Source organism: Athalia rosae, chromosome 3 (assembly GCF_917208135.1).
Source record: "Athalia rosae chromosome 3, iyAthRosa1.1, whole genome shotgun sequence".
Taxonomy (NCBI): domain Eukaryota; kingdom Metazoa; phylum Arthropoda; class Insecta; order Hymenoptera; family Athaliidae; genus Athalia; species Athalia rosae.
The window spans coordinates 1,982,095-2,007,209 of NC_064028.1; the positions used below are offsets into that span (position 1 = coordinate 1,982,095).

The 25,115-nt window shown below is 50.8% G+C and overlaps 4 protein-coding genes across 6 annotated transcripts; 3 read left to right on the top strand and 1 right to left on the bottom strand.

Moving 5' to 3' along the window:
- Window positions 1–3: 3 nt before the first annotated feature.
- LOC105685306 (eukaryotic initiation factor 4A-III) lies at window positions 4–1,809 on the top strand. The gene is made up of 4 exons (XM_012399282.3): window positions 4–285; window positions 463–1,021; window positions 1,095–1,349; window positions 1,436–1,809. The coding sequence occupies exons 1-4, from the start codon at window positions 141–143 to the stop codon at window positions 1,686–1,688; spliced, it is 1,212 nt and encodes a 403-aa protein (XP_012254705.1). The 5' UTR covers window positions 4–140; the 3' UTR covers window positions 1,689–1,809.
- A 312-nt stretch (window positions 1,810–2,121) lies between these two features.
- On the top strand, window positions 2,122–4,316 carry LOC105685335 (FERM domain-containing protein 8). Of its 2 annotated transcripts, none has more exons than XM_012399317.3 (5): window positions 2,122–2,543; window positions 2,649–3,089; window positions 3,196–3,650; window positions 3,757–4,087; window positions 4,167–4,316. In XM_012399317.3, the coding sequence occupies exons 1-5, from the start codon at window positions 2,450–2,452 to the stop codon at window positions 4,205–4,207; spliced, it is 1,362 nt and encodes a 453-aa protein (XP_012254740.1). In that variant the 5' UTR covers window positions 2,122–2,449; the 3' UTR covers window positions 4,208–4,316. The 2 variants fall into 2 exon arrangements, with proteins under 2 accessions (XP_012254740.1, XP_048507612.1); XM_048651655.1 differs by having other exon boundaries at window positions 2,123–2,543; window positions 2,666–3,089.
- An 83-nt stretch (window positions 4,317–4,399) lies between these two features.
- On the bottom strand, window positions 4,400–25,020 carry LOC105685287 (dynein regulatory complex subunit 7). Of its 2 annotated transcripts, none has more exons than XM_048651624.1 (11): window positions 24,321–25,020; window positions 23,279–23,404; window positions 6,804–7,157; window positions 6,297–6,717; window positions 5,929–6,186; window positions 5,707–5,860; window positions 5,583–5,646; window positions 5,303–5,515; window positions 4,997–5,218; window positions 4,684–4,920; window positions 4,400–4,616 (listed from the first exon to the last, which is right to left on the bottom strand). In XM_048651624.1, the coding sequence occupies exons 1-11, from the start codon at window positions 24,771–24,773 to the stop codon at window positions 4,548–4,550; spliced, it is 2,571 nt and encodes an 856-aa protein (XP_048507581.1). In that variant the 5' UTR covers window positions 24,774–25,020; the 3' UTR covers window positions 4,400–4,547. The 2 variants fall into 2 exon arrangements, with proteins under 2 accessions (XP_048507581.1, XP_020707821.2); XM_020852162.2 differs by having other exon boundaries at window positions 4,404–4,596.
- Window positions 21,317–23,238, top strand: LOC110116970 (protein distal antenna). The gene has a single exon (XM_020852068.2). The coding sequence runs from the start codon at window positions 21,398–21,400 to the stop codon at window positions 22,736–22,738; it is 1,341 nt and encodes a 446-aa protein (XP_020707727.2). The 5' UTR covers window positions 21,317–21,397; the 3' UTR covers window positions 22,739–23,238.
- Window positions 25,021–25,115: the final 95 nt, after the last annotated feature.

The window sequence follows — 25,115 nt, forward strand, 5'->3', positions numbered from 1 at the left end:
ATCGAGGTCAGAAATAGCGGAAGTTGCCATGAGGCGACGGTATACTTTAGTCAGTTTCCGTTACTGGTTTTTTGACTCAAGTGTGCAAGGCACAAGGCCTCAAAACCACTGAAATCAAAATTCGAGGACGAACTGTCAAAATGGCGGAGCCGAAGTCGCGCCGTGTTGCCCAAACAGAAGATTTGTCTAACGTAGAGTTTGAAACCAGTGAAGATGTCGAAGTTATCCCAACGTTTGATAATATGGGGCTTCGCGACGAACTCCTGCGAGGAATTTATGCCTATGGTAAGTTGCGGACTATGCAGCAATATTCTTTTTCAACAACCCCCCATTTCTCCTAGTGATCGGACATTAATTTTTCTGTCTTTTAAAAGAAGCGTTCTTTAATTCAAGCTTAAGTATTATCTGACTTCGGTATTTATAATTGTCTAAAAGACTGATCCCAAAAATTGTTTTCAACAGGATTTGAAAAACCCTCGGCAATCCAACAAAGATCCATTAAGCCCATAATGAAAGGAAGGGACGTAATTGCCCAGGCTCAATCTGGAACGGGTAAAACAGCCACTTTCTCAATAGCGATTCTACAGTCATTAGACACGCAAGTTCGGGAGACCCAGGTACTCTGCTTGTCACCTACCCGTGAACTTGCAACCCAAATCCAAAAAGTAATCCTAGCTCTCGGCGATTTTATGAATGTACAATGCCATGCCTGTATCGGTGGAACCAATCTTGGAGAAGATATCAGAAAATTGGACTATGGGCAACATGTTGTCTCTGGAACCCCAGGACGAGTGTTCGACATGATAAAACGCAGAGTGCTCAGAACAAGGGCAATAAAAATGTTGGTTCTGGACGAGTCGGATGAAATGCTTAACAAAGGTTTCAAAGAACAAATTTATGATGTATATCGCTACCTACCCCCTGCGACTCAGGTAGTGCTCGTTTCGGCAACTCTACCTCATGAAATTCTTGAAATGACCAGCAAATTCATGACTGACCCCATACGTATTCTCGTCAAACGGTATTGGATCCTTCTTTTTATTATTCTTCTGCATCTATGATCAACTAGTTGAGTGATTGTGTTTTTGTTCCAGTGATGAATTGACGCTTGAAGGTATCAAGCAGTTTTTTGTGGCAGTTGAACGTGAAGAATGGAAATTTGACACGCTGTGCGATCTCTACGATACTCTTACCATAACACAGGCAGTAATATTCTGCAATACTAAACGCAAAGTAGACTGGCTCACTGAGAAAATGCGGGAGGCAAACTTCACAGTGTGTTCCATGCACGGTGATATGCCACAAAAAGAGAGAGATAACATTATGAAGGAGTTCAGATCGGGTCAGAGGTATGTTCCGTTTTTCTAGAATATTTTATTCCAAGATTATCCCGTTTTGGTTTAAAAATTAATTATTACCTTGTATTTCTTTATAGTCGAGTTTTAATCACGACAGACGTATGGGCTAGAGGAATCGATGTACAACAAGTTTCTCTGGTAATAAATTATGATCTGCCCAATAATCGAGAGTTGTATATTCACCGCATCGGACGTTCCGGTCGTTTTGGGCGAAAGGGAGTCTCGATAAATTTTGTAAAAACTGACGACATTAGAATTCTTCGTGACATTGAACAATACTATTCTACGCAAATCGATGAGATGCCAATGAATGTTGCAGATTTAATTTAAATAGTATATTATTCCAAGGGTATTATTTCGCCCAGCGATGGAGCACTAAATGTATCTATGAAACTATTTTGTACCTGCAAATGAAAATTGCTATCTCAAATTAAAATTAGTCGTAAAATAATTATGCCCATGCTTTGGATTCATTGCAACCTGTTTTAATGTTATTGCAGCCCACGAAAAATAAAATCATTGCATACTTCTTGTTTAAATCAATGTGTTCACTTGCCGTCATCTATTTGATTCGGAAAAAAATGTAGCCAATTGAAGTTTCAATAAAAATTCAGAAATACGATGGAATTTGTCTAATTCCCTTGAATAATTATTACCGCAGCACAAGAAATTCGCGGTTGTGCTATTCAAAACGAATGATGCACCCTGCTTATACATTTAAATAATCAATAATCCGACCTTACAACTCAGACAGAGCCTAGTGGGCCAGCTCGCGTTTTATTCAGCATCTAAACTTTCACTTGATTTGCCATTGTTGTTCAAGAAAACTATTTCATTAGTGCTGACTTAAATAGAAACTTTTATCAAGAGTAAATATTATACCCTTGTTGTCCTGGTGATTGGGCATTTAGGTTTTTGTGGATCTTGAAATGAAGTGCTATAATGAAAATTTATAATATTACTAACTACAACCATGCATTATTCAGTCCAAAATTGCTGTTGAAGATTAATTATTTCTAATTCAATTGATATCGCGAGTATGATAAATATTGGAGTTAGAGCTGTAAAACAGTATAGCGGGTCAAGTTGAAATGGATCAACAGGATAAGGATTGTCATACCAGACGGGGGCAGCATCATCATCATTTCCACAATCATTATTTGCCAGATTCTGGAACTTCACCTCGTAAGTATATGTTTATGCCAGGTAAAATATTGATCCCTGCAGATTTACACCCTGAACAATGATGAAAATAACATTGACTTTGCTCTTGGATTGTAACGACTGCAGCTGCTCGTGCTCTTCAGGCACAGCAATCTAGTACGCGTAATCCTGGGGTCCGAATCGCTGTCTACTTGATGTCTGGTGTGATTCTTACCATGGAAGTGGATTGCTCAATTACCTCACAAGAAATCATCTCAATAATTCAATCTGAAAAAGAACTAGGACTGGGTCGAAATACCCCATCGCTGGGACAGCCTGTGTTTGCGCTTTGGCTCTGCTCTCAACAGTTGGAAGTACAACTTGGCCCCACTCACAAGCCACTAGAGTTGGGAAGTAGATGGCAACGGTTGGTTGCCAAATACGGCAGTGAGGGTGTCAGGGAAGAGGAGCAGCCGGTACTTTACTTTCGAAGAAACGTATTTTTATCTCGAAGTGATGAGGAACAAGTTAAAGAGGCAAAGACTCTGGAACTGCTTTATGCCGAAGCAAGATATAACGTTTTAGAAGGTCAGTATGATAAGGTACATGAGCAATTTTCCTTGACTGCAGATTTCATGATACGAGCATCCAGATTTATTCTATCCGGGTTTATTTATCATCTTGCTCTGTTCAGGTAGATATCCTTGCGAGGGTCAAGCGAGATACGCAAGTTTAGGAGCGCTTCAAGCTCGTATAGAGCTAGGGCCTTACAATCCACAGACCCACACTCTGGCATATTTCCGACGACATAGAGGCAGGTTTTTGCCTCATCACTTCACATCTCCCACTCTCCTGTTGGGATTGGATCTTGGTTTGGGTTTGGTAGGTGGCAAAGGGGCTCCAGAGGTCAGAATGCTGGAACAATATAAGCGGATACCACCCCATACAGGAACGAACGCCAATCCTCGAAAACTGATAAGGAAATACCTGGAGTTTTGCTGGGGGCTACCCTGCTACGGTGCAACCTTTTTTCAAGGTCAAATAGAGCGTCCTGTCAGAGGTCTAGCATCCTGGATAACACATCGAGATCAGCCAGTTCTCGTTGCTATCAATGCCTTAGGGGTCTATGTGATAGATGACACACAATGTGTGAGTAAATTGAAATATGACAGCAGCAACCGCATGACTTATCAAGTGAATTGTAAAAAATAAGGGTAATTCAGAACTCTCTCGAAGCCACTTATTTGTCTACTAGAGTCTCTTGCTGGGGCTCAAGTATTCGGAGCTTAGTTGGGAAATGGCCAAACCTTCTGATGAAGGAAATCCGGATTGTTTGCCTTGTCTTTTTCTCCAATTTCCCGTTCGAGAGAACGGTGCTCATGTCTTCAAAATTCTACAAGTATTCTCAAGACAGGCAATAATGATGGACACACTCATCTCTGGATTTGCTGAAGAGAATCGAAGAAACAATACTCGGTGCGATGCAACTGGTGCGTGTCGTTCGTCGGACATAACTATTACAGCAAATGCCAATTGCTTCACCAACAAACTCAGCAAGTTCACTCTGGCAACGTTCGACGATGAAGGTTGATCACACTCTATTGATAACTTTTTTTCAAAGAATGATATCACTACACTTGAAACTAATCATTAATATGTTTGCAGGGCGTTGCATTGGGCAAATGGGATCATGGTCTTTCCAATGAATTGACATACACTGTGAATACTTTTATATCAAAGCAATCAAAAGACATCTGATGAACATGTATTGTTTCTCAAAAACTAAATATGTAACAAGATATTTCTTATTTGGTACGTATGGCATTTAAATCATTACCATTATTCTCCACCGCCTGGTAGTCAAAGAAATCGAAGTATATCAAGTCATACATCTGCGCACAAGCCTTATTCAAACGGGATGATAAATGACAGCTAAACGCGGATCAGCCCTGAGATTCCCAACCAGCATTCTATAACGATCTGGTGCTAAATCGCGGCAACGGTTCAACTGCATTTCCAAGGTATGTAATTTGAAGATAGCATCATTCATCTCGTTCTGGAACTTTTCTTCATCCTCCCGAGTAAATTCACGCTTCTGTTTGAAAGTAAGAAATGCTACTCTTTTTTTGTCAGTGGTCTTATTATTATTGATAATGCCATTCTCATGATCATAGTTTGATACCTGAGTATGGAGATGCTGCTTTTGCTTCAATTCTTGACTACTTTTCTCAAATGCTTCCAGTATAGAGTTAGCTCTATCAACCAGTTTTTGCTTGAAATCTGTCAAGCAATGTTCTTGCAGTTGAAGAGCTTCAGCTTTACTCAAGTATTCGGGATTACCGAGACGAGCCAGGTATGGGCCCAAATAATCCATTTCCTTAACAACTTCACGCTTACTCTGCGCTCTGAGTGCTTCATCCTACAAAATAAAGGAAACAAAAGAGTTCGTACGCTGTTCAATAACTGGAATTGATTTCAAATTAGTTTAATTTTACCCTGGCGAACATCCCAGCTTTAGCATCCTCATTCCGATTTCTATCAAACAGAGAAACCTTCAGGGTCGGCAGTGAGTATTCAAATGAACGTCCTCTCAAAAATGTCTTCACTTCATCCTCGGCAGTCGCTATCAAAGTTCTGCACATTTCCTCATCTCTCAATTGTCTATGCAGTTCATAATACAGCGTCAACGATTTTTCGGAAGGTGCCATAGGATCTGGCTACAAACAGGCCATTGCAATAGGGTATTAAGTTTTCTAGCCTAAAGTACATTGATAGAAAACACAGAAGTTTGACAACTCAACATTATATCCAGTAGTCATATCGGGATTGAAGATGAGGCGGTCTCCCCTGTCAGAAGGAAGTGGTTTTATAAATGTCCTCGTGGCTCTGGTACCTTTGCCTCTTTCATAGTGATATTTCAATCTAATCTCATTATCCCCAATTGCAAATTCTCTTATAGCAATATCTTTACTTGCAGGAACAGATTCGTTTCTATGATACTTCTCAGTTATTTTCTATAATTATATCACGATAATTGAACAAATTGCAACAGTTATCCTTATCATAAATGAGCCTACCTACCCAGAGAACACGTTGATATTCTTCAATCACTGAGGTGGTCCGCTCAGAACTATATTGGACGTACCTGTGACATTAGTAGTCTTTACTTTGCGAAATTCAATGCTCTGGCAATTGGTTAAGTTACCGATAATAAAGAAGGTCTTCGCGATTAACAAAGTGCTGCACAAGGTACAAATGGTGCATTTCGATGCGAGCTAGACCATCCAATCGTACGATATCGTAATAATCTAAGGAAGTTTCTGAATTCGTTGAAGCATTGCTCAGAAAGTATCGGTGTTCTGTAAAGGCATCAAACAATGGAGTATTATTCAATAATTACACCAACATTGGTATGAGCCTGATTTACCTTTGCATGCATCTGGACGTCCTCTGTCATAACAATCGACAACTGTTTCCTGATCCAAATTTCTTAAAGTCTTTACCAGATAATCAGCTCGATTAGCAAAAGTTTCATAGACAGCTATTGGACTCATGTACTCATAATCTTCGTATAATGTGATTTTTTTAATGAGTCCGTCTCTCTGTACATAAGGTGCGTATAATTCTACCTTAGCTTTCTTATACAGTACGATCTTGCTTCCACCAGGATAGCGCCGTTCGTAGGCTGATAACGAGACGTTCAAATGATTGGGGTCAACTCAAATCGATTCACGAAATATGTAAAGTATGGAGTGAGTTTCTAAATCATTGAACTGTAATAGTACGAATACTCACCAATACTGGATATTTCAATTTGTTCCACCCAGGAAGAAGGCATATCTAAATGTTTGTCCGTTTCTACACTGAAATCTTTATCAGTCTTTTCTTCTTCGTCTTCACGGAGCAATGCCGATTCTCCTGGGAGTAGATGCTCCCACAAAGATATATTGAATAGATCCCAATCAATAAACGAGCATCCATCTCCACAAATTTGCATATTTACCCAGTAATTCTGATCATTCCATGCACTTTCTACACCCAGATACAAATTGTTGGTCTGGACATCAGCAGGAAAGTAATATTCCCCAGAAGTACACTCGAGGAAAATAGGCTCTGCTATTTCATCTCTACGAACACCATGCTCATCTGGAAGAAGAATGACCCATGCGTGTACTCGGTGGCCCCAGTAATCGTCCTGCGGAGAACGCTCCAACTCCTGTCATTGAGAAATGCAAAATTTAAGTGGACACTGGGCAGCTATCCATAGAATTAATACCATATTTGTATCATAATAAGTTCTACAAGAATCATCCTATCGCGCTCTTCTTCCTGGCGCCTCAAGTCATCTTCCTGCTTTCTTCGTTCTCTGGCTTCCATTTCAAGGACAAATTTACTTCTCATGTCAGGAGGTGGCTTCATGCGATAGATGTAAGTGTCCGAAGGTTGTTTCACCGGCTCCCTTTCTTCCTGTTTCGGTAAGTGCGGACAGGCCTGCCGTGTGCGATCACATTGAACTTGTTCTCTGCTGGCATAGCCGCTGACAACATAGGCATTATATCCCTGACCCAATAAAAGACTGCACAGTACCGTAGCAAATTCAAAAGAATTTCCCTTCTGTCTTTGAAGTACCCTCGTAGGAGAGCAGAGGCGGTCAGGCTGAAAACATAACGCAATTTTGATGAATTTTGTTGCTTCGACTTTAGTTTGACTTGGACGAAAAAAAAATGTAAAGAATACTTTCCGATTTTCCGATATGTATATCACAATCCGGAAATCAAACGAAACGTACAGCCACGTGCTAGCCAGGTATTCAGTTTTGAAATATCGCGCCAAAATATAGTATACATATACATATGTGTTTCCGCGTCACGTGATCAGCGATCGTCAACCGTTTGTTAGTAGGCAATTGTTCGCGGGGTTTCCGGTCGCAGTGTTCGTGGGTCTCCCTGTGCGCGTTTTAATCGTTTATTCTCTCGTTATGAATTGTTGGTGAAAAGTGCAAATGTGTCCAAGGATTCGGGAATCTGTCGTTGAATATGGACTCCATGTCATCGAAATAGGTGAGTGAAAATTCTTATCGATAATCGCGCAAAGTCAGGGTTCCCTGAGTCTCCGATGCCCGGGGGTAGCCGGATTATTGCCGGAACATTCCACGTAGAAAGTATCACGTAATTCAACGACCTTCACGTTACGAAGTCGCGAGGTCTGAGTTTCTTCATTGATTTCGACAATGAGTTATCGTTTATTCAGGGTTTCCATGCGGTACAGCGATATCATCAGATCGTAATATTCCATTGTCGTGCGCCTAATTTTGATTCGAATGCCGTTGTCGGCCATTGTTGATCGGGTGCGCTTGCGCGTATTCAAAAATTTGTCGGTAACGCGAAATGCGGAGTTGCGGTACCGACGTACGATCTCGCTATTGTTTAAACAATAAATTAACGCAAAAGGTAACACCGAGGTGGCGCTACCGTGTGCAAAGGTCGCGTCCTACGACGGTCCCGTGCATCGATAATAACAGGGTAATTTGTGCGAGTGGCAAAGTGAAAACTGGGCATAGGGTCAATTCGTCTCGCCCGTGTAAAAGTAAAATTCTATCCAATTTACAATATTTCTGATCGTCGGTAACTTCAACGAATTGTAAAAACGAAGCAACCTTGGCGTTAGGGAAACGTTCCGCGGAAACGTTCACCTTCCGTTGCATAATTAACGATGCATCGGATCGCTATGTACATACAAGAGGAGTCTTCGGGTGGGTAATATGAAAAATTGAATGCAACCCATGATCTATGCAACGACAACGAACGAACATCGTACGTACGATCCAGTAATTGTTTTTCGCCATCATTCGATCGTTGATCGTCGCTTAAACCGTGCGCTGGAAAACGTACATCCCCTCGTCGTTGGAAACTACAGCGAAGCTGAGAACGTCCGTTCCACGGTTAAGAAGGGTATAACCTACCCACCTACATAACTAAAGCGAGGTATATACTCGGTATACCTGTGTGCGCGGTATATCCACCCGTGGCCAACGATGAGAATTGGTCGGCGGGTGGTTGAAACCCGCCCCCCCCCCCCCCCCCCCCCGCCCCCCGGCCTCCCGGACCTCTGCCGAACCTTTGCCACCCCTCGTCCTCCTCCTAACGCCAACTTCTCCCGAGGTGTGGTGTGGGTGACCAGCGACGTGGACGACGCGAACGACGTGAACGAGATACCGCCGCGGTGCGGCAGCTGCACCCCAACGGTTCTCAACCACCCCCGCGCAATTTCTACCTCCGCGATCGTATCTTTTCAAAAAAATTATTTCTTCGCCGTCCCACCGTACATTCGACGCCGCGAACTCCCCTCCTACCTGGGACGTAAAAATCGCTTCTTCCGTTCGCACGACAACGATTAAGATTCCATTCGTCGCTCGCGGACTCGCGGACTCGCGTACTCGCCCCCACGTGCCGCTCCGCCGACGATCTTTATATTTATCGTCGCCAGCAACGAAGAGGATACTTGCGGGAATACGCGTATATCCGTCGCACGAATTCCATACGCATACCCGTACCGTAGTACGGTTAGAAGATAGACGCTGTACGCTGCGGCGTTGTAGCCACAGACACAGCGGACAACCGTGGCGAGGGTTGGGGGGGTTGGGGGGGCAGGGGGGAGGATAGGGGGGGAGGGGGGGGGGGGCTTTCGCTGATTACGTCGCGGGTACATAGCCGCGCGTACATAGCCTCGGTGTCGGTTATGTGCCGATGCGGGTGTTGGTGCGACCCGCGGGTGTGGATGTGGGTGGTGGGTATAGGTATACGTATGTACAGCGAGTACCGAGTATCTGCAACGTCCCCCCCCAGCCCCCCCGTATACCCTCGGCGAACCGTACATAGGTATACACAGCGTCGCGTCGCCGTCCTCCTTGCGGCGAACGGTCCTCGGGCTATACGTACGTACGACCCGCGGCGGATAGCCGCCTAGGACGCCGAGGTTCTAACTCTAGGACGCCAGGCTAGGGCTTAGACACGTATACGGTATACACATGCGACGTCACCCATCGCCGCCGGAGCTCTCCCCAGGGGGGTTTGTCGGGGGGGAAAGAGGGGGGAGGGGGGAGGGGGGGGGGGCGGTATATATCGACGACCGACGTTGCGAGGGCGCCTATATTTAGTGGCGAAGAAACTACGCGTTTTCAGAACCCGACCGATCCACCCGGATCGCGACGAGCCTTTCGATCTGTCGGTGATTTTTTTTTTTTTCGCAGCTACGGAGGAAACGCGAGTCGTTTCCGACGCGATACGCGTTATCGGCGATACGGAGATCTCGCGGGTCGATTCCGATTTATGTTTGCGATACGCTCACCTCGCTCGCAGGCGGCGAACGCGGGTGAAAATCACACGGCACCATTGCGTACAAAACGTATGCCGTACTCGTACGTTGTATACCTGCGAAGAAGGGTTTTGTAATTCGCGACGAATTCCGCGATTTCTTTCTCTCTGTCGCATTTACCGAGAAGTACGTACCTGCGGTTGCGTTACATCGCGACACGCATGTAACGCAATTATACAGCGGGGTGGTGTTTAGGTTTCGGGTGAGCGCAAGGTGTTCACCGTGACTCGTATTAGTTGGAAAAGTCGATCGTGACGAGGTAAAAATAAGGCTGTATTACTAATTACGGTATACGAAGGGGGAAGCGGACGCGTCGAACGCATTTCCATAATCTTATACCTGCATCGATGAAATCGCGCAACTGCGATGTACGGATATTCTTGAATCGACGTTACATTTTAATTCTACAATATTGTCGAAACTTGAGTAACTCTTTGTTTCGGTAGGTACGCGCATGCATTGTACGTATTTTCGTATGACTCGATCGAGCGAAGATTCAACTATGTACTTACGATCTTAATATCATTTGAGAAAAGAATTTCAATAAAAAAAAAAAAAGACATTTTTTCCCCCTTTCAATGGGAGAGAAAAATATTGCCATTTTTCCACTGATCAAATATCCATAATTCGAAAGTTCTTTATACTCCTACTGCGAACCACGAGGAGCCTCTAGATTCAAAGTGAGAATTTTCGCCCTTGAAATGACCGAAAAGGTATCTCGGGGATCGCGAAGGGTCGATACCATATTTTTTTCGGTAGGGACGCGTCTTTCGCCGAAAAAAAAAAAGTGTCCCGAATTTAATTTCTATTTTCGCGTTACGATTTACGCGGTTCCTAGCGGAAATCATATTTTTCGCCAACTTCGAAGCGTACACCGTGTACATGGAAACCGTCCGTTCGTTCGAAAAAAAATCCGAAATTTCACCCGAGAGAAAATTCCCTCGATATTTGGAGACGAAATTTTTTTTCTACTTCAGCCCCGTAATTTTCACGCGGCTCACCCTCGTACCTAGAATCACTTGTGTGCGTGTACACGTACACCAGTGACACGTGTAAAACGCAGGTACGTCCGTTCGCGTTTTTCTCCTTCTACCTGTCTTCCGGTATTTATGACGCGCGCGGCTCGATTATATCCCGCAGGGTAGCGAAAGGTACGGAGTAAGAAGGGGTTACATTATATATAGCGGTGGCGTCGGGTAATTGTGAGGTAGAAATTTTGGAACATAAACACGAAAACTCGGGCGATCGGATAGAAAATTCTTCGATCGATATTACGCGAAAATTCGAATTTTGGAGAAAACCAGATAAACAGATATTAGGTAATTAATTTGCTCATAAATCGCTGATAACCGTGAGAAGTTCGGTCGGTTTAGAAAATCGACATAATCTCCGAGGTAACAAACGCTCGGCTTTCTCACACATCCCCGACTGTATTTCGTCGTTTCTAGGACCCCCGTTAAATAATCGCAGTCGCGTATATACCCGTCGCACCGCAGGTATACGCGACTGCAGCCTTACGTCGTACGTACCATCGATACACATATATACATACACATATATATACATATATATATGTATACGCGTGTATTGTACTCTACACAACGGCGCGTAACGCGGGCGCAAGTTTCAGGCTCTAGGCAGCTGCGATCGGTTGGTTATAGTTTTGCTCCCGTTAGCCCATCGCACGGGGTACACGCATATCCGCACGTGTGCGTACAATACGTGGAGACGAGCGGAGCGCTCGGGGGGAAATATATCGGGGAGAGGTGTGCGAGTACGAAGGTAATTCGCGATCGGTGCAGCGGCGGCGGCAGCCTGCGGCGCGAAGGGGGCCGAGAGGGGGGGAGGGAAGGGAGGGAAGGGGGGAGGGGGGGGGAGGGCGAAAGGGGGAAGGAGAGGAGAAATTGCGACGTCATCCGTACACGTATAGGTATACATATAGGTAACGTGTGCGTGGCGAGCGCGGTATTAGGTAGGTAGAAATACGCGCGACTACGGGGCGCGGGGCAGAGTTTTCCTTTATCCGGGTGCACGTGTAAGCGGCGTAGCCGTGCGGGATTCGAGGAAGGAAGGAGGTGTGTATAGGTGTATATACGCAGGAGGTATGCCTGGGTTCGGAAATAAGCGAAGGGTCGTAGCGTAGCGCGGAGGGACGAAAAGAGGAGCGCGTAGTCGATTCCTAGAAGGCCCTTATCCCAACTCCGAAAACTCCTCGGCTCTCGCGGCGGACGCAGAGAGAGAGAGAGAGGGAGAGAGAGAGAGAGGAGCCCCTGGGTCCCCGGGCTTCGGAGCCGGGTATCGTAGGCGTGGTGGGACTCGACCCAAATTCCCGACCCTTCGGAACATCCCGTCCCTTCGGTCGCGCTTTAAAAGACTGCGGAAAATTCTGTCTTCGGACGCGGACTCGAGCGAGCGAACTTTATAATAAAACGCGAACGCCGGCACCGGCGTGCACTTTGAACTTGGCGGTTCCGAAGTTTCGCAGCGACTCGCGGGGCGGTAGGGGGAGGGGGAGGGGGAGGGATCGAGTTCGCCGTTGCACTTGGAAAGTTGCAGCGCACCGCGACTCGAGTCGGGTGGTGGGTAGTCGGGTATAATGCGACGTAACGGGGGCGTCGGAGTCGTATGAATGAGCGTCGCGCAACAAGTTGCCACTAAAAACTCTCGAGTCCGCTTCGCGTCGAGTTCTGTTCGTTACACGCCGCGTGTATGTGCCCCCTCGGTTTCCTCGCCTCTGTGTACAAGCGCGGTGCCGTTTCGCCCGATCTCGCCCTCTTTAAAAGTCTTCTCTTTTTAAAGCGGAACTCTCACTACGCACGCACCGCCGCGCGTCGCTCACCCTTCGGACTACCGAAATACAACGGGGGGGGGGGGAGGGCCGGGGGGAGGGTCGGGGGGGGCGGAAAGTTTCGAACTCGCAACGCGCCGCATTTTCTCGTGTCCGCGCGCGCGTTTCGCCCCGGCGTTATATTCGTCACACGCGGCGCGATAATCCGGAACGTCGACGCGGGGGTCCCGGATTACCGTCGCTCCCCGCGTTGTATCCGCCGGACGGGGTACGCGTACATACCCCGCAATTTATCGTTCGACCCGTATAAGAAGGAAAATCGCACCCGCGTACCACCGCCGCGTCCTTCCCGAAATCAATCGGCGGAACCCGTGTAACGCGTACGCCGTTCGCGTTGCCCCCGTACATACACACACACACACACACACACAAGTATACCCGCCGCGCGGCGAATATAGGCGTGCTCGCGCGCGTGTATAGGTGTGTACAGGTGTGTAGGTGGTACACCGTATACCTACCGATCTCTCGTTTCCGGGCGATTGCACGAATGCAAGTCCCGGAGAACCTATGTACTCGTCTGTACGTACACCGCGCATACTTATATACACGTATATATACACGTGTATACATATATACTCGGCGGGGTACATAGGCGCGAGGTTCGACGGTGTGCGCGTCGGTACATCGGGGTCATCCCGTGTAGGTGTGTTTTACGTATATACCGCACGTGTATATACGTATACATATAGCGAGGATGTGCCGCGAAGGTACGGCGACGTTCGCGACGGGCCTCCGGGATACATAAGGGAGCTCTTTATGTGGCACATGGGCGCTCCGCTGGCTGGCGTTCGCTCGGCGTTTGACGCTCAAATTACCTTCGCTACCCCTCCGCCGTATCCACCACCCTCCCCCCCGTCCTCCTCCCCCCGTCCTCCTCCCCCCCCGTACACCGGCGCTCGGCGTCCCGCGATCCACCCTTACCGCTCCCCCTGCCGCTCCTACACGACCGCGTACTCCGGACCGGCGGACGAACGGACGGACGGACGGACGACCGATCGACCGCTCGCACCCTTTTGCCGCTCCGCGAACTATACGTACACGTATATCGGTACCCCATACACGCGCACGCGACGAACTTCCACCTCGATTCCCTACGAGTGTGTACGCGTTTCTGCATCGGTGTAGTATGCGTGTATATAGCTATAGGGTGTCGGTGCGTGCGTGTGTGTGTGTGCGCGCGGATCTCTCGCCTTTCTCTCTTTTCCGCACACACGTCTTTCGTATAGGGAGATAGATAGATAGAGAGAGAGAGAGAGGGAGAGGGAGCGACGCAACGGTCGCTCCGAAACGCATATAACAGCGTCAGACGGGCATCGCGGGTCACCGCCTCCCGTCCCCCCGTATTTCTCCTCCTTCGCCACCCTCCCCCCCCCCCCCCCCCCCCCGGGGCCCCCGCGCCGCCCTTATTATTAGTCGACGGTCTATACGCCGTGTGTGTAACGGTGCGTGTGTGCGGGTACCGCGCGGTTGTGCAAGCCCACCCTAAATTCACTCGGTCGCCGTTGGAACGCGGGCAAATTTTGCCCCGAGGTCAGAGGCGAGAGCCGGGGATATCCTTCGCGGTCGCTCGCACCTCTCTATACACACGCCCGCCGATATTCCACCACGACGACGTCGACGCCGGGAGGAAAACTACCGCGCTTCTGCTACGATACGCGTCGCCGTATCGCCGAGCGCAAAATCATCCGACGCAACGAGCGACGAGCGTTCGCATTTTCGTGAAATTCGCCACCGTCGTCCGAGGAATCGAGGTATCACTCGAAAATCGAATATCTAGCGACGGCGGTAGTCGGAGATCCCCCGTTTCGATTTTGTGCGGGACCACGCGGACGAGAGACATGCGAAAGGGGAGGAGGGGGGGAGGGGGGGGAAGACGAGGGGGAACCCGATCCGACGTACAAAACGAACGAACGAACGAACGCGTGGAACCCGCGGTGGTATAATAATCCTCCCGTGTAGGTACGTACACAATATAGTATACACACCGGGAGTGTACACCGGGAGCTTCCAATATACAAGGGGACATCGTTCGAGGGACTCGCACGGAGAGGGAAAAGGTGGGAATATCCGCGCGCGCGGGAACTCGCGGGAAATAAATATCTACGTGTACCTAGGGGGGGACGGGGGGGAAAGGGGGGGACGGGGGACGGGGGAGAGGAACGCGCGATCACGCGCGGGTTGCTTCCACGTACATATAGCGTGCTACGGCGCGTATACGCGTATACGCCATTTGGGCAGCCTGGCCACCGCCGTCGTCGCCGCCGCCGCCGCCGCCGCCGCCGTCGTTGCTCTCCATCGCTCTCGGGTGAGTCACGCATCGCGGGCTTCCTGTTGCCCGCCTGCCAGCCTGCCATCCTGCCCACCCTTCGTCCTCCCGGTGCCTCCTGCCCGTCCCTTTTGTCCGACGATCCACCCGTCCGTCCGTCCGTCCGTCCGTACGTACGTACGTCCGTCCGTCCGACCGTACGTCCGTCTACTCGCGCGTGGCGCAACACCGTCGTCCGCTCCACCGTCACCCGCAGGGTTAAGGGTCTCCCTTTTATCTCCGCGAGCTATCCGCGTGTGTACGCTCTGTCCTCCTTCCATCCCGTGTATACGTGTATACCCTGTTATACGTATATATCTGTATTTATGTCGAAGGTCCTGAACGCCGAACACCTTATTTCCGAATAAAAGTAGTAACGCAGACGTCGAACGCGATCAAACGATTCGACTGTTGCGATCGTCGGTGTAATATCGGAATTAGCGCGGCGTCGCGTACACCTATACATGTATACGTATACCGCGTGCGGTAGTTTTGAATACGGGTGTGTGCGCGCGCGCGCGCGTGTAACGTAACGTGGGTATATAGCGTTTATCGGGCGCATATATATATATATATATATATATATATATACACACAGTCGAGGTTCGCAGGTTTCGCACACCTGCGCGCGTTTTAAAAGCGACCGAAATAATACCCGAAATAGAATCGACCTCCGAACATCGCGCGACCCGCGAATATACGCGTACGGTATACGTATACATGTATGTATATCCTACCAGAGGAGAGACCGATGCCTTCGCGCGTTCGTCGCATACGAACGCGCCGCGCGGTTTATACTCGCGTATAATCCCCCCCCGGTGTACGCGTTTTCGTATACGTGTATAACGCAGCGAGAGCGCGGTGAGAATGAGCGGCCGGGCTGACCTCGAGTTCTCGGATTTTGACGGTCGAGAATTTAAAGAAATCTCTAGGGCGGCCGAGAGCGAAACGGAGGAAAGAACGACGACCGGAGTCGAGGCACCCGGCCGAGAAGGATAAAGAGGAGAGAGAGAGAGAGAGAGGAAGAGGAGAACCGAGAGGGAGAGAGACGGACGAACGGGCGTCTGCGGTGCAACGCGTGCATTTCGTAGTTCGTACCTGCGCGCACCTCTCTGTATACGTACACAGGTATACGGGTATACAGGTATACACGCGCGCACACACGCGCGTATACGTGTGTAATACCGATACCGCGGACGTGTCGGGAACGTCTTTGGGTCCCCGTTGAACGCGCGTGTGCGTGAGTACGCGATTGTTGGCGCGCGGTACCCCGCACCCTCCCCCCCCCCCTCCGCCCCTCGGGATACACGCGGTGCATCATGCGGGTCTCTCGCGGGCTAACCGAGTGTCGCAGCTGTCGCCCTCGCCTCCCTTTCCCCACGAATAAGGGCCGCTCGGGTTCCACGCTCACGTTAAACGCGTTTCGAGTTTCCGTCTCCGCCCCCCCCCCCCCCTCCCCCCTCCCGCGCCTCCCTCTCCGCGGTCTCCCGGTCGCGTTTTCCGCGATACGGTCGCGCGGAAAGACGAGATAAGGGCCGCGGCGATCGCGAAAATGGCGAAGATAAAGAGACGGACAGACAGACGTACGTACGAACGCTCCGGAGGCACATCGTCGCCGCGGCAGCTGCGATTAGCGCGAGTCGGAGGGCCGCGCGTCGTTCACCGATAGCCCTGGGAGCCGACGTCGAAGCGACGCGACGCGACGCGACGCCCCGCTCCGCACATGCACAGAGCCCAGCGAAGCGCGTAATGCCGAGGACCGAAAGCGGCGCGCGGAATCGCGGACCCTCGCATCCTGTCTGTCATCCAGGATGGCCGCCGTTCGTCCCCCCTCGAGCCATTCCGCCGTCGTCTACCGCCGTACCCACCTCATTTCCCGTCTCCGTAATAAGTATAGCGTGGCGGCGGCAGAGGCAGAGGCGGCGGTGGCGGTATATACGACGACGTAGCCTAGCGTAACACTCTCGAACGCGTATTATACCTATACCTATACCTGTATGTATGTATATATCGGTGAGCGCGCGAACGCGATGCGAAAACGAAAACTTTAACCGTATTTAATTATACATCCACACGCTACGTGATCGCGCGGCTACGCCGCCCCGCGCTCGGATTAAAATTACCCGCACCGACATACCTGCGCATACATATATATATATATATATATATATATATACCTGTACGTACGTACGTGTAACCTTGTTACCTATATACCCGCCCGTATGCACACATGGGTACATACATACGTACGTATATATGCATACGATTCGCGTTCCCGATCACCACGTCAGATAGACGACCAGAAATTGTATAATAACGACAATTTCTTCAGTCGCGTATCCGCAGGTGCGGTGGATCCGCGTCGATTGTACTCGCCTCGCGTTGCGAGAAGCGCGAGAAAAACTAACGCGATACGCGTTGCCGCGACCAACGATCGAAAAAGTTGTTTTTTTTTTTTCTTTCTTCTCTTCTCTCCTCTTCCCGAAACGCCGTACAATATATTTACCTACGTGACGCGCGTTTCTCCGAAAGAAAAGGACGTCGTACGTTCGGCGACGCCGTGCCGTCGCAGGGGTTTAGTCTGGCGGGCGAAATTTTCCGTGGAAGCACAAAATGCGCCATATCCTCCTCTCTCTCTCTCTTTTTCTCTCTCTCTCTCTCGCTCTCTCCACGGCTTCGCGACGGCGATGGCGTCGGTGTTGTAGAGGTGGCGGTGTTCGTGCAGCAGCGCGACAAAGGAGGAGAACTTAAAGGGGAGAGCCGGAGGACGAGGGGCGCGAGTAGGGGGGAGTAGGGGGGAAGGGGGGGAGGACGGACGGACGGACGGACGGAGGGACGGAGGGACGGAGGGGCGGAGGGATGAAGGCCCAAGGGTGAGTCGGGTCGCGAGGGACGCCGCGCTACCGGCTAAATAACGGTCCGCGTCGCCCCGCGCCCTCCTCCTCCTTATGTATATATATATATACATATCCCCGGTCCAAAGGCTTCGCCGTATTTTCCGGACCGTGACGCCGCCGTGCGACGACGATTTTCCACGATTTTTTTTTCCGGCCCCGAAGCCCCGTCCGTGTACCTGGACGCGGGTTCGCACCGCGAAAAGAACCCCGCCGCGTACGCCTGATGGGGTATAAACCGCCGCGCGTCGCAACGGACGCGCGAAGCGCAGGTAAAAATCGCCGATCCGCCGCATTTCAATGCGTATATTTATAATACGCCGTGTACGTGTGTATATATACATTTGTTTGGAACGGTTACTCGAGGGCTGCGGGGATTCCCGACCTACCCCTAGAACGCGGTGCGGCACTCGCGCGTTTACCCCCTTCGGTTTGTTCGCGGTACAACGGCGGACCGAAGTTTTCCACGATTCGCTGCACCCTCCCCCCCTTCCCCCCCTTTCCTCCCCCCGCCGATTTGCGGAAGGCGACAAACGCTTCGCGGATGGCGAAATTAACGGCCCTACTTCGTCATTTCGCCGATAATCCGATCGAAAACTTTGCAAAACGCGTCGCGATTCTACTTAATACAATTGACGCGAAGCGGCGTTTACGCGATGTAACCGAGTGGCCGATTTTTGCCCACATCCAGTTCGTCCTTGACTCGCCGACACCCTTCGTTCGCGCGACTCGACCGCGGCCGCACGCTTATCCCTTCGACGCGTAATCCGCGCTCGCGTAATTGCGTCGGACGTACGCGTATAACGGTATAAGGTATACATACACCGTATATCGTATACCGTAGCGTGGAGCGGCAACGTGCCAATTCGTTATTCCAATCAGGTCGGTACACCGTCCGATTTACAAGCGCGCAGGTATATATGTACAGGTGATAGCGAGCGGCGCGTCCCTGGTAATAACAGTCGACGTATACCTGCGACGACGACGACGAGGAGGACGACGGCGACCGCGGGGCAGGGACAAAGTAGTCGGGCGATATTCGGGCTCGCGGACTCGGAATTTCTTTTCTAGATGCCTAACGGTTGCATCACCGTCATCTCGGCTGCGAAGGTTCGCGTATCGTCGCTATATTCCCTCTCGCCGTACGGAGAGGCGATACCTTCGCGGTAGTAGTGGTAGCGGTGGTGGTAGTGGTGACGGTGGCGGTGACGGTGGTGTTCGTGTCACGGTGGCGGTGGTGGTGGTGGTATAGCGGCGTATAGAGGCGGGTTCGGCGAGGGTTTTCTCGCGGACCCGCAGGTCGGTGCCGCGTCTGCCTTTATGTATTTACACCGGGGTGGGTTCTGGTCGGTACCTAGTACATTACATAGAGGCAACCCGGGGTTGTCGCCGGGGTGGTCGGAGGGTGGAAAACGAGGGACGAGGAGGGACGAGGCGAGGGACGAGGGGCGACGGGGGTAAGGAGGGGCGAACGGCGGGGCGGCGGGTCGGGGGTCAAAGGGGAACGCCGGGAGACAGCTGCAGGCCATGCGAGGGTCCGATTCTGGTGCTACGCTGCTGCCGCTGCCGATGCCGATGCCGCTACCGCTGTCGTCGTCGCGCCGTGCCTGTCGAGTGAAACAGGCCGTTTGCCACGCTGCTGTATACCCTACCCTCCCTATTACTCTCTCCCAAACTACGGCCGACTGTACCCTGTGGGTCGTTAAGAAACTCGGAATAGGAGAGACGCGCGTACGCGACGAGCTTCGCCGTCGTAGGTATATCGGGTGCCGCAGGTATCTCCGCGACGAAGACGGAGAGAGAGAGAGAGCGAGAAGGAGAGAGAAGCGAATTCGCGTTCCCGTCTTTTTGCACCCGATCCCTCGATTCCCCCCCCCTCCTTCCTCCCCCCTTCCTCCCCCCATCGATTCAATTTCTCGCCCTGCGGAAACGCGTTCCGCGAAGGGACGGGGAAAATTCGAGGAGAAACGGGGACGGTATCCGCGGGACGTACTCCGCCGGAACGCACAAAGCGATAGCCGCACGTCGTGTTTTCGCCGTGGCCGCGGTTCGCTCGCGATCACAGGGTATATTTTGCTCTACTCTACTCTCTTCTACCTTGCCTTGCCTTGCCTTGCCCTGCCTCGCCTCCTTCGCGCGCCCCCCCTTCGCCCCCCCGACGATCCCTTGGCGCCCCTTTGCCCTTAGCTGTGCCGCGATGCGAACTCGCGACGGGGTCGACGTCGGCTGAAAGAGAAAGAGGGAGAGAAAAAGCCGGGGCGGGGGGACGAGGGGAGCGGGGCGGGGAGAAGAGCGGCGGTCGGGTGGAGGAGGGGCGGGGGGCGAGGGGGAGGGGGAGCGGGGGGGGAGTTACCGGCTACGCGGGTCCGCCGACCGTCCGGCATCCGCACAACCCGCAGTCGTTCCTCGCGGTACATCGCGAAAGGACCGTGAAAACCTTCGTCGATCGAACGCGCAAAAACTGAGCTCAGAGGAGAGTGAGAAATAAACCTCGTCCGAAATACAACGCGGTTCAACGCGACGGAGAGACCGGCGTGAAGGACGTGGCGCGTTACACAGACGAATATCGTCGGTTGTTGTATTGGTAAACGAGGAACGAGAGTCGCGAACTTTGTTGACATCGCGTTGTTTTCCGTTGCTTTTATCTCGCCGTGGAATTGTGCGAGGAACCCCCCCCCACCGCCGCGGTGTTTTTTTTTTTTAACGAATTTATTGGTGATCGTCGCGTGCACGGCTGTGTAATAACTATGTGCGGATTGTTGTACCGGCGAAGTAACGCGGATGTGCCGAATCAATCGTGAGGATAACGACAGACGGGATTTTTTCTCCATCGAGTGTCGAACGCGGTGACGATTTTTTGGAGAATCGTCGGGAGAATCCCCGCGGTGCCGCGAAGAGGACGATCGGAGGTCGTACGCGGCCGTCGCGACGCCGGCCGTACAAAACTCGGAGAGGAGAAGAAGAATAAAGACAAGAAAAAAAAACACAACACAACACAACACAACGAACCGCGAGCATTCGAACCTCGTGGCAGGTCGTAATAACAGACATTTCCCGCGTGCAACGAGGATTGGTCGAACTGCGGCGCCGGTGGTTTACGACCAGGTGGACTCGGCGGAGTACGGGGTGCGGAGGGGGAGGGGGAGGGGGGGAAAGGGGGGTGGGAGCAGGAGTCGTTTCATTCATAAAAAAGTTCTTTATTGCATTCGGCGCATGTGCCACGTGAAACGCAACGACAACACTCGCCGGTACTCCCGCTTTCTCTGCATCCGCGATCGTTGCGACCGGAGCCCCGTTCGTCTCGCAACGCGATATTATCACCGATCGAGGGAAGGTCTTCGCGCTGTCGCGATCCGCACCTCGGATGACACAAGTGTAGCGGGACTTTGAGGAGCCAGAGGGACCGTCGTCGAGGATTTTCGAAAGAAAAAAAAAACCAAAAAAACACGTCCCACCTCAACCACCCCCGATCGCCATGAGGGGCGAGTCGGCAGCGCGACCGGGCAAACGTCCGCTGCGGGCGCTTTCCGCCGCCGAAAAAATGGACGCCATCCAGAGGGTACACGAGGGCGAGAGCAAGGCCTCCGTAGCCCGAGACATCGGGGTGCCGGAGTCAACGTTGCGCGGCTGGTGCAAATCCGAGCACAAGATAAGGGGGATGGCGCGTAATTCCTGCACACCGGACAGCGAGGCGCACTCGCCGGCCTCGGGTTCCGCGAACGCGGCCAACAACTGCAACTCCTCGTCCCTGGCCGGGGGCAACAGCGAGGACGAGGGGTGCACCGTGCGGACGAAGAGGCAGAAGACCGAGGAGGAGGGAGTACCGCAGGGCGGCGATCGGCTGAAAAACGAGCACCGCGCGGCGGCTCCGCCGCTCGACGGCGGACAGTCGAAGATAGATTACGCGGCGATTATGGCGAGCGTGGCGGCCCTCCGACCCGAGGGCGGGGGCTCCCTGCTGCTGCAGCAGCTCGGATTGCTCTCGAAGAATTTGCTGCAAGTACCGGCCGGCGGGGGGGTCGGCGGTTCGCAGGGCAGCGGTGCGGTAGTCGGACTAGTGGAGAACGGACTCCAGTACACGAGGAGCGCGGCGGCCGCCACCAAGAGACAGTCGCAGAGCACCTCGGCCGCGGCGCCCACGCAACCGGAGGCCGCCGACAAGAGCGAGGCGAGGAACGGATTCACGCCGGCGGCGGAGGCACCCTTCGCACCGGCGCCCTCGTCACCGAGGAAAACCGGCGACGGCCAGGCCAAGGCGAAGAAGGAAAACGAGAACGCGGGGGGGGCGACGGGGAGCGCCGGTTCCGCGGTGAACAACAAAGTCGACGAGGCGCTGTGGCTTTGGCTCACGCAGCAGCAGCAGCTGCTCGGACAACAGTCGGCGATCTTCAACCCCGGCAACAACCAGGACCTGGGTGGTTCCTGGTTCTGGAAATGGTACAAGCAGTACGGCTTCGCGCCGGCCGCACCTACGCCCCCGACACCGGCGAAAAAGTCGCCCACCAAGGCCAGGGCTCTGCTCGACAACGTCCTCGGCAATAACAACAACATAAACAACAACAACGAGAACGTGATGAGGAGTTCGAATTTCGAACAGCAGACGGCGAACGGCGGTGAACAGCATCAGGGTGACACGCAGCAGCAGCAGCTGAGCACCGAGGAGGCCGTCGCCCACGGCGAGAAGTTTCTCAAATGGCTCGAGAAATGTTCGGAACCCTCGGTATCGCGGATGCAAATAATGCAGTTCAGATACCTATTGGACAATTTGAAGACGTGCAGGCGACCGACGCCGAGTTTGAAACGTAGCAGAAAATAAATAGTATAGACATACATATACAAGCGCATATTTCGGCACGCGATCAGGCGGGAGCGTGTCGTAGGGTACAAATGAGGATGCGAGTTTTTTTCCGAAAATCTAATTAGCTTTTAATCGACGCGAGAAACATCCGGTTGTAGAAATTCATTTCTCTTATCATGTTAGGATACGTGTACGTGCACGCGCGCATACGCGTGTGTACGCGTGCGTGCGTGTGTGTGTGTGTGTGTGCTTAGGCATGTGCGTGTCTGTCTGTCCGTCTCTGTAATCGTTATCCTAGAATTTATAGGTGTATAGCCGCGACACGGTGGACGATAACCGCTCGTCTGTGCGCCACTCACGTGTACGTGTGCAAATCTGCTATCGATTGTATTCTTTTGTAAATTAGAGGACGCGTTACCCCGTTTCTACCGTGCCGAGGTCGTTTCCAAGATCGAAAGTATCGCTCGATTTCAGTTCCCTTTTTTTTTTTAATACCACCGACCAATCTTTTTTTTTTTTCTCTCAACTCGACGCGCGACTCGAGAATTCGTAACTCACCATCAGGATCGGATCTCTCGGGGTTTCGTAGGTCAGGTAATCGCTGACGAATTTCAGGCATCCTTGCCAGTTGTAGAGTTCGGGATAAGGCAGCGTACTTCGTCTGATCGTCGTAGAGACGAATTTCTGCGAGAATTGAAAACATAAATAATGAAAAACACGATAAACTCGAAACGAACAGCGATCCGTACACCGTCCCCGCACGCGCATCGTTCGCTCGAAGTACAATGTCGCGAAGAGAGATAAACCAACTGGTTATTCGTTCGGAAACGGTGCGTCGTCGTTGGGGAATAATTTCCGTTCGTTTATTGCAAATAAGATCGTATTAATTATACTATACGTTTTCGTTAAAGCCAAAAAGCTGCCGCGGCGCAGCCTGTACATAAGACTGCAGCAACTTAAAAGAAAAAAAATAAATAAATAAAGAAAAATAAAAATAAAGAAAAAGAGACACGAAAAAAAAAAGAAGAAGAAGAAGATGAAAATAAAAATAGAAAGAAAGAAAGAGAAAGAAGTTTGCTTGAAGATCCTTTGAGCGCGAACCATCTGTATTATAAAAATCATATGACGACTCTAAGAAATAGGTATAAAAGAATAATGAATGTATAGCGAAGTTTATTTTTATTATTTAGATCGTAGTTTGAAAATGAATAACGATTGAATGAGAGAAAAATTGAGTGTGTATCCGAAGTAAGGGCTGACTATATGAATCCGATGTGCACAATTATATTTCCATTAATTAGGATAGGATATAATATTTAGCGAGCATTAAAAAAGGCTCGGCGCTGTTTGAGATGACATTCCTTGTTACCTTGCGTATACCTTACGATTAACAAAGTTTAATATTAAACGATAATATTTCTATTTATGTTTCCTTTTAATTTTATATGAAAAAAAAAAAAAAGATAAAATAAAATAAAATAAAATAAAATAAATAAAACGCCTTTGTATGACTCGACGTCGAAACGATACAGAATTAAAGAAAAAATAAATCGAAATACCTTACGTGTAGATCAAATGGGGAGTGTTGAATCGAATTTACCTGTGTCCCGCATTCGTTGTCCCGCGCCAGCAGCGGCGGTTTTCTGTCCGGGTATAAAGCGCGGTATTGTCTGCGAAAATTTTCCGCGTACCAGAGGAGCAGCTTCTCCTTGTCGCTGGTGCTCCGGTAGCTAGCGGGCAAATTCTTGCCCCGCCGATCCTCCCGTGTAATGTCTGGCCACGCGAGACGAACCACGCACAGTTCCCGCTCTATTTGCCCCAATATCGCCCCGGTTATTTCGATCGGTCCCACCGACTCCTCGTCCTCCTCCTCCGCCTCCTCCTCCTCGCTCTTCTCTTCGCGATCGTCGTACTCGTCACCGTCCACGTCATCGATCGCCAGAGCTCCTGGCGAAATGGAGGTAGGCCTACGATCGGCCGAGGCGTTCGTACGCGAAATTTCTCGTTTCGTCGCGTCGTCGTCGAAGGTCACCTGACTCCGATAATCGTACATGTTTCGGAGGAGAAATGTATCCGAGTAGATCACGGCGGGTCGCGGGCGTCCCGATCGCCGTCACGATCGGTGTGACGTTTGTATTTTCGGTAAACAGGCGAGGTAGTCATGACGACTTCGTCAGAGAACGTCGACATCGAAGTCGCGAAGGGGTGGGTGGAACGACTCGCGACGATCCGTCGCCACGTCGCGGGGTAACTTTTGGACGTGATTGGTGGTTTTTTTTTTTTTTGTTAAAATCGTTATTATTGAGGAAAAAAAATCCGATACATTTTTTGCATACATAATTCATTGGTAAAAAACATACGCGCGGCATCTCTAGCAGCGAATACTCGTTGCGTT

Coding starts and splice junctions, on each gene's coding strand:
- LOC105685306 (XM_012399282.3), top strand. CDS start 141: ATGGCGGAGCCGAAGTCGCGCCGTGTTGCCCAAACAGAAGATTTGTCT. Junction 1,022..1,094: donor ATACGTATTCTCGTCAAACG/GTATTGGATCCT, acceptor TTTTTGTTCCAG/TGATGAATTGACGCTTGAAG. Junction 1,350..1,435: donor GAGTTCAGATCGGGTCAGAG/GTATGTTCCGTT, acceptor ATTTCTTTATAG/TCGAGTTTTAATCACGACAG.
- LOC110116970 (XM_020852068.2), top strand. CDS start 21,398: ATGAGGGGCGAGTCGGCAGCGCGACCGGGCAAACGTCCGCTGCGGGCG.
- LOC105685287 (XM_020852162.2), bottom strand. CDS start 24,773: ATGTACGATTATCGGAGTCAGGTGACCTTCGACGACGACGCGACGAAA. Junction 5,861..5,928: donor ACGTCCAGATGCATGCAAAG/GTAAATCAGGCT, acceptor ATGCCTTTACAG/AACACCGATACTTTCTGAGC. Junction 4,597..4,683: donor AGCAGCATCTCCATACTCAG/GTATCAAACTAT, acceptor ACTTTCAAACAG/AAGCGTGAATTTACTCGGGA.
- LOC105685335 (XM_012399317.3), top strand. CDS start 2,450: ATGGATCAACAGGATAAGGATTGTCATACCAGACGGGGGCAGCATCAT. Junction 2,544..2,648: donor AGATTCTGGAACTTCACCTC/GTAAGTATATGT, acceptor TAACGACTGCAG/CTGCTCGTGCTCTTCAGGCA. Junction 3,651..3,756: donor TGATAGATGACACACAATGT/GTGAGTAAATTG, acceptor TTTGTCTACTAG/AGTCTCTTGCTGGGGCTCAA.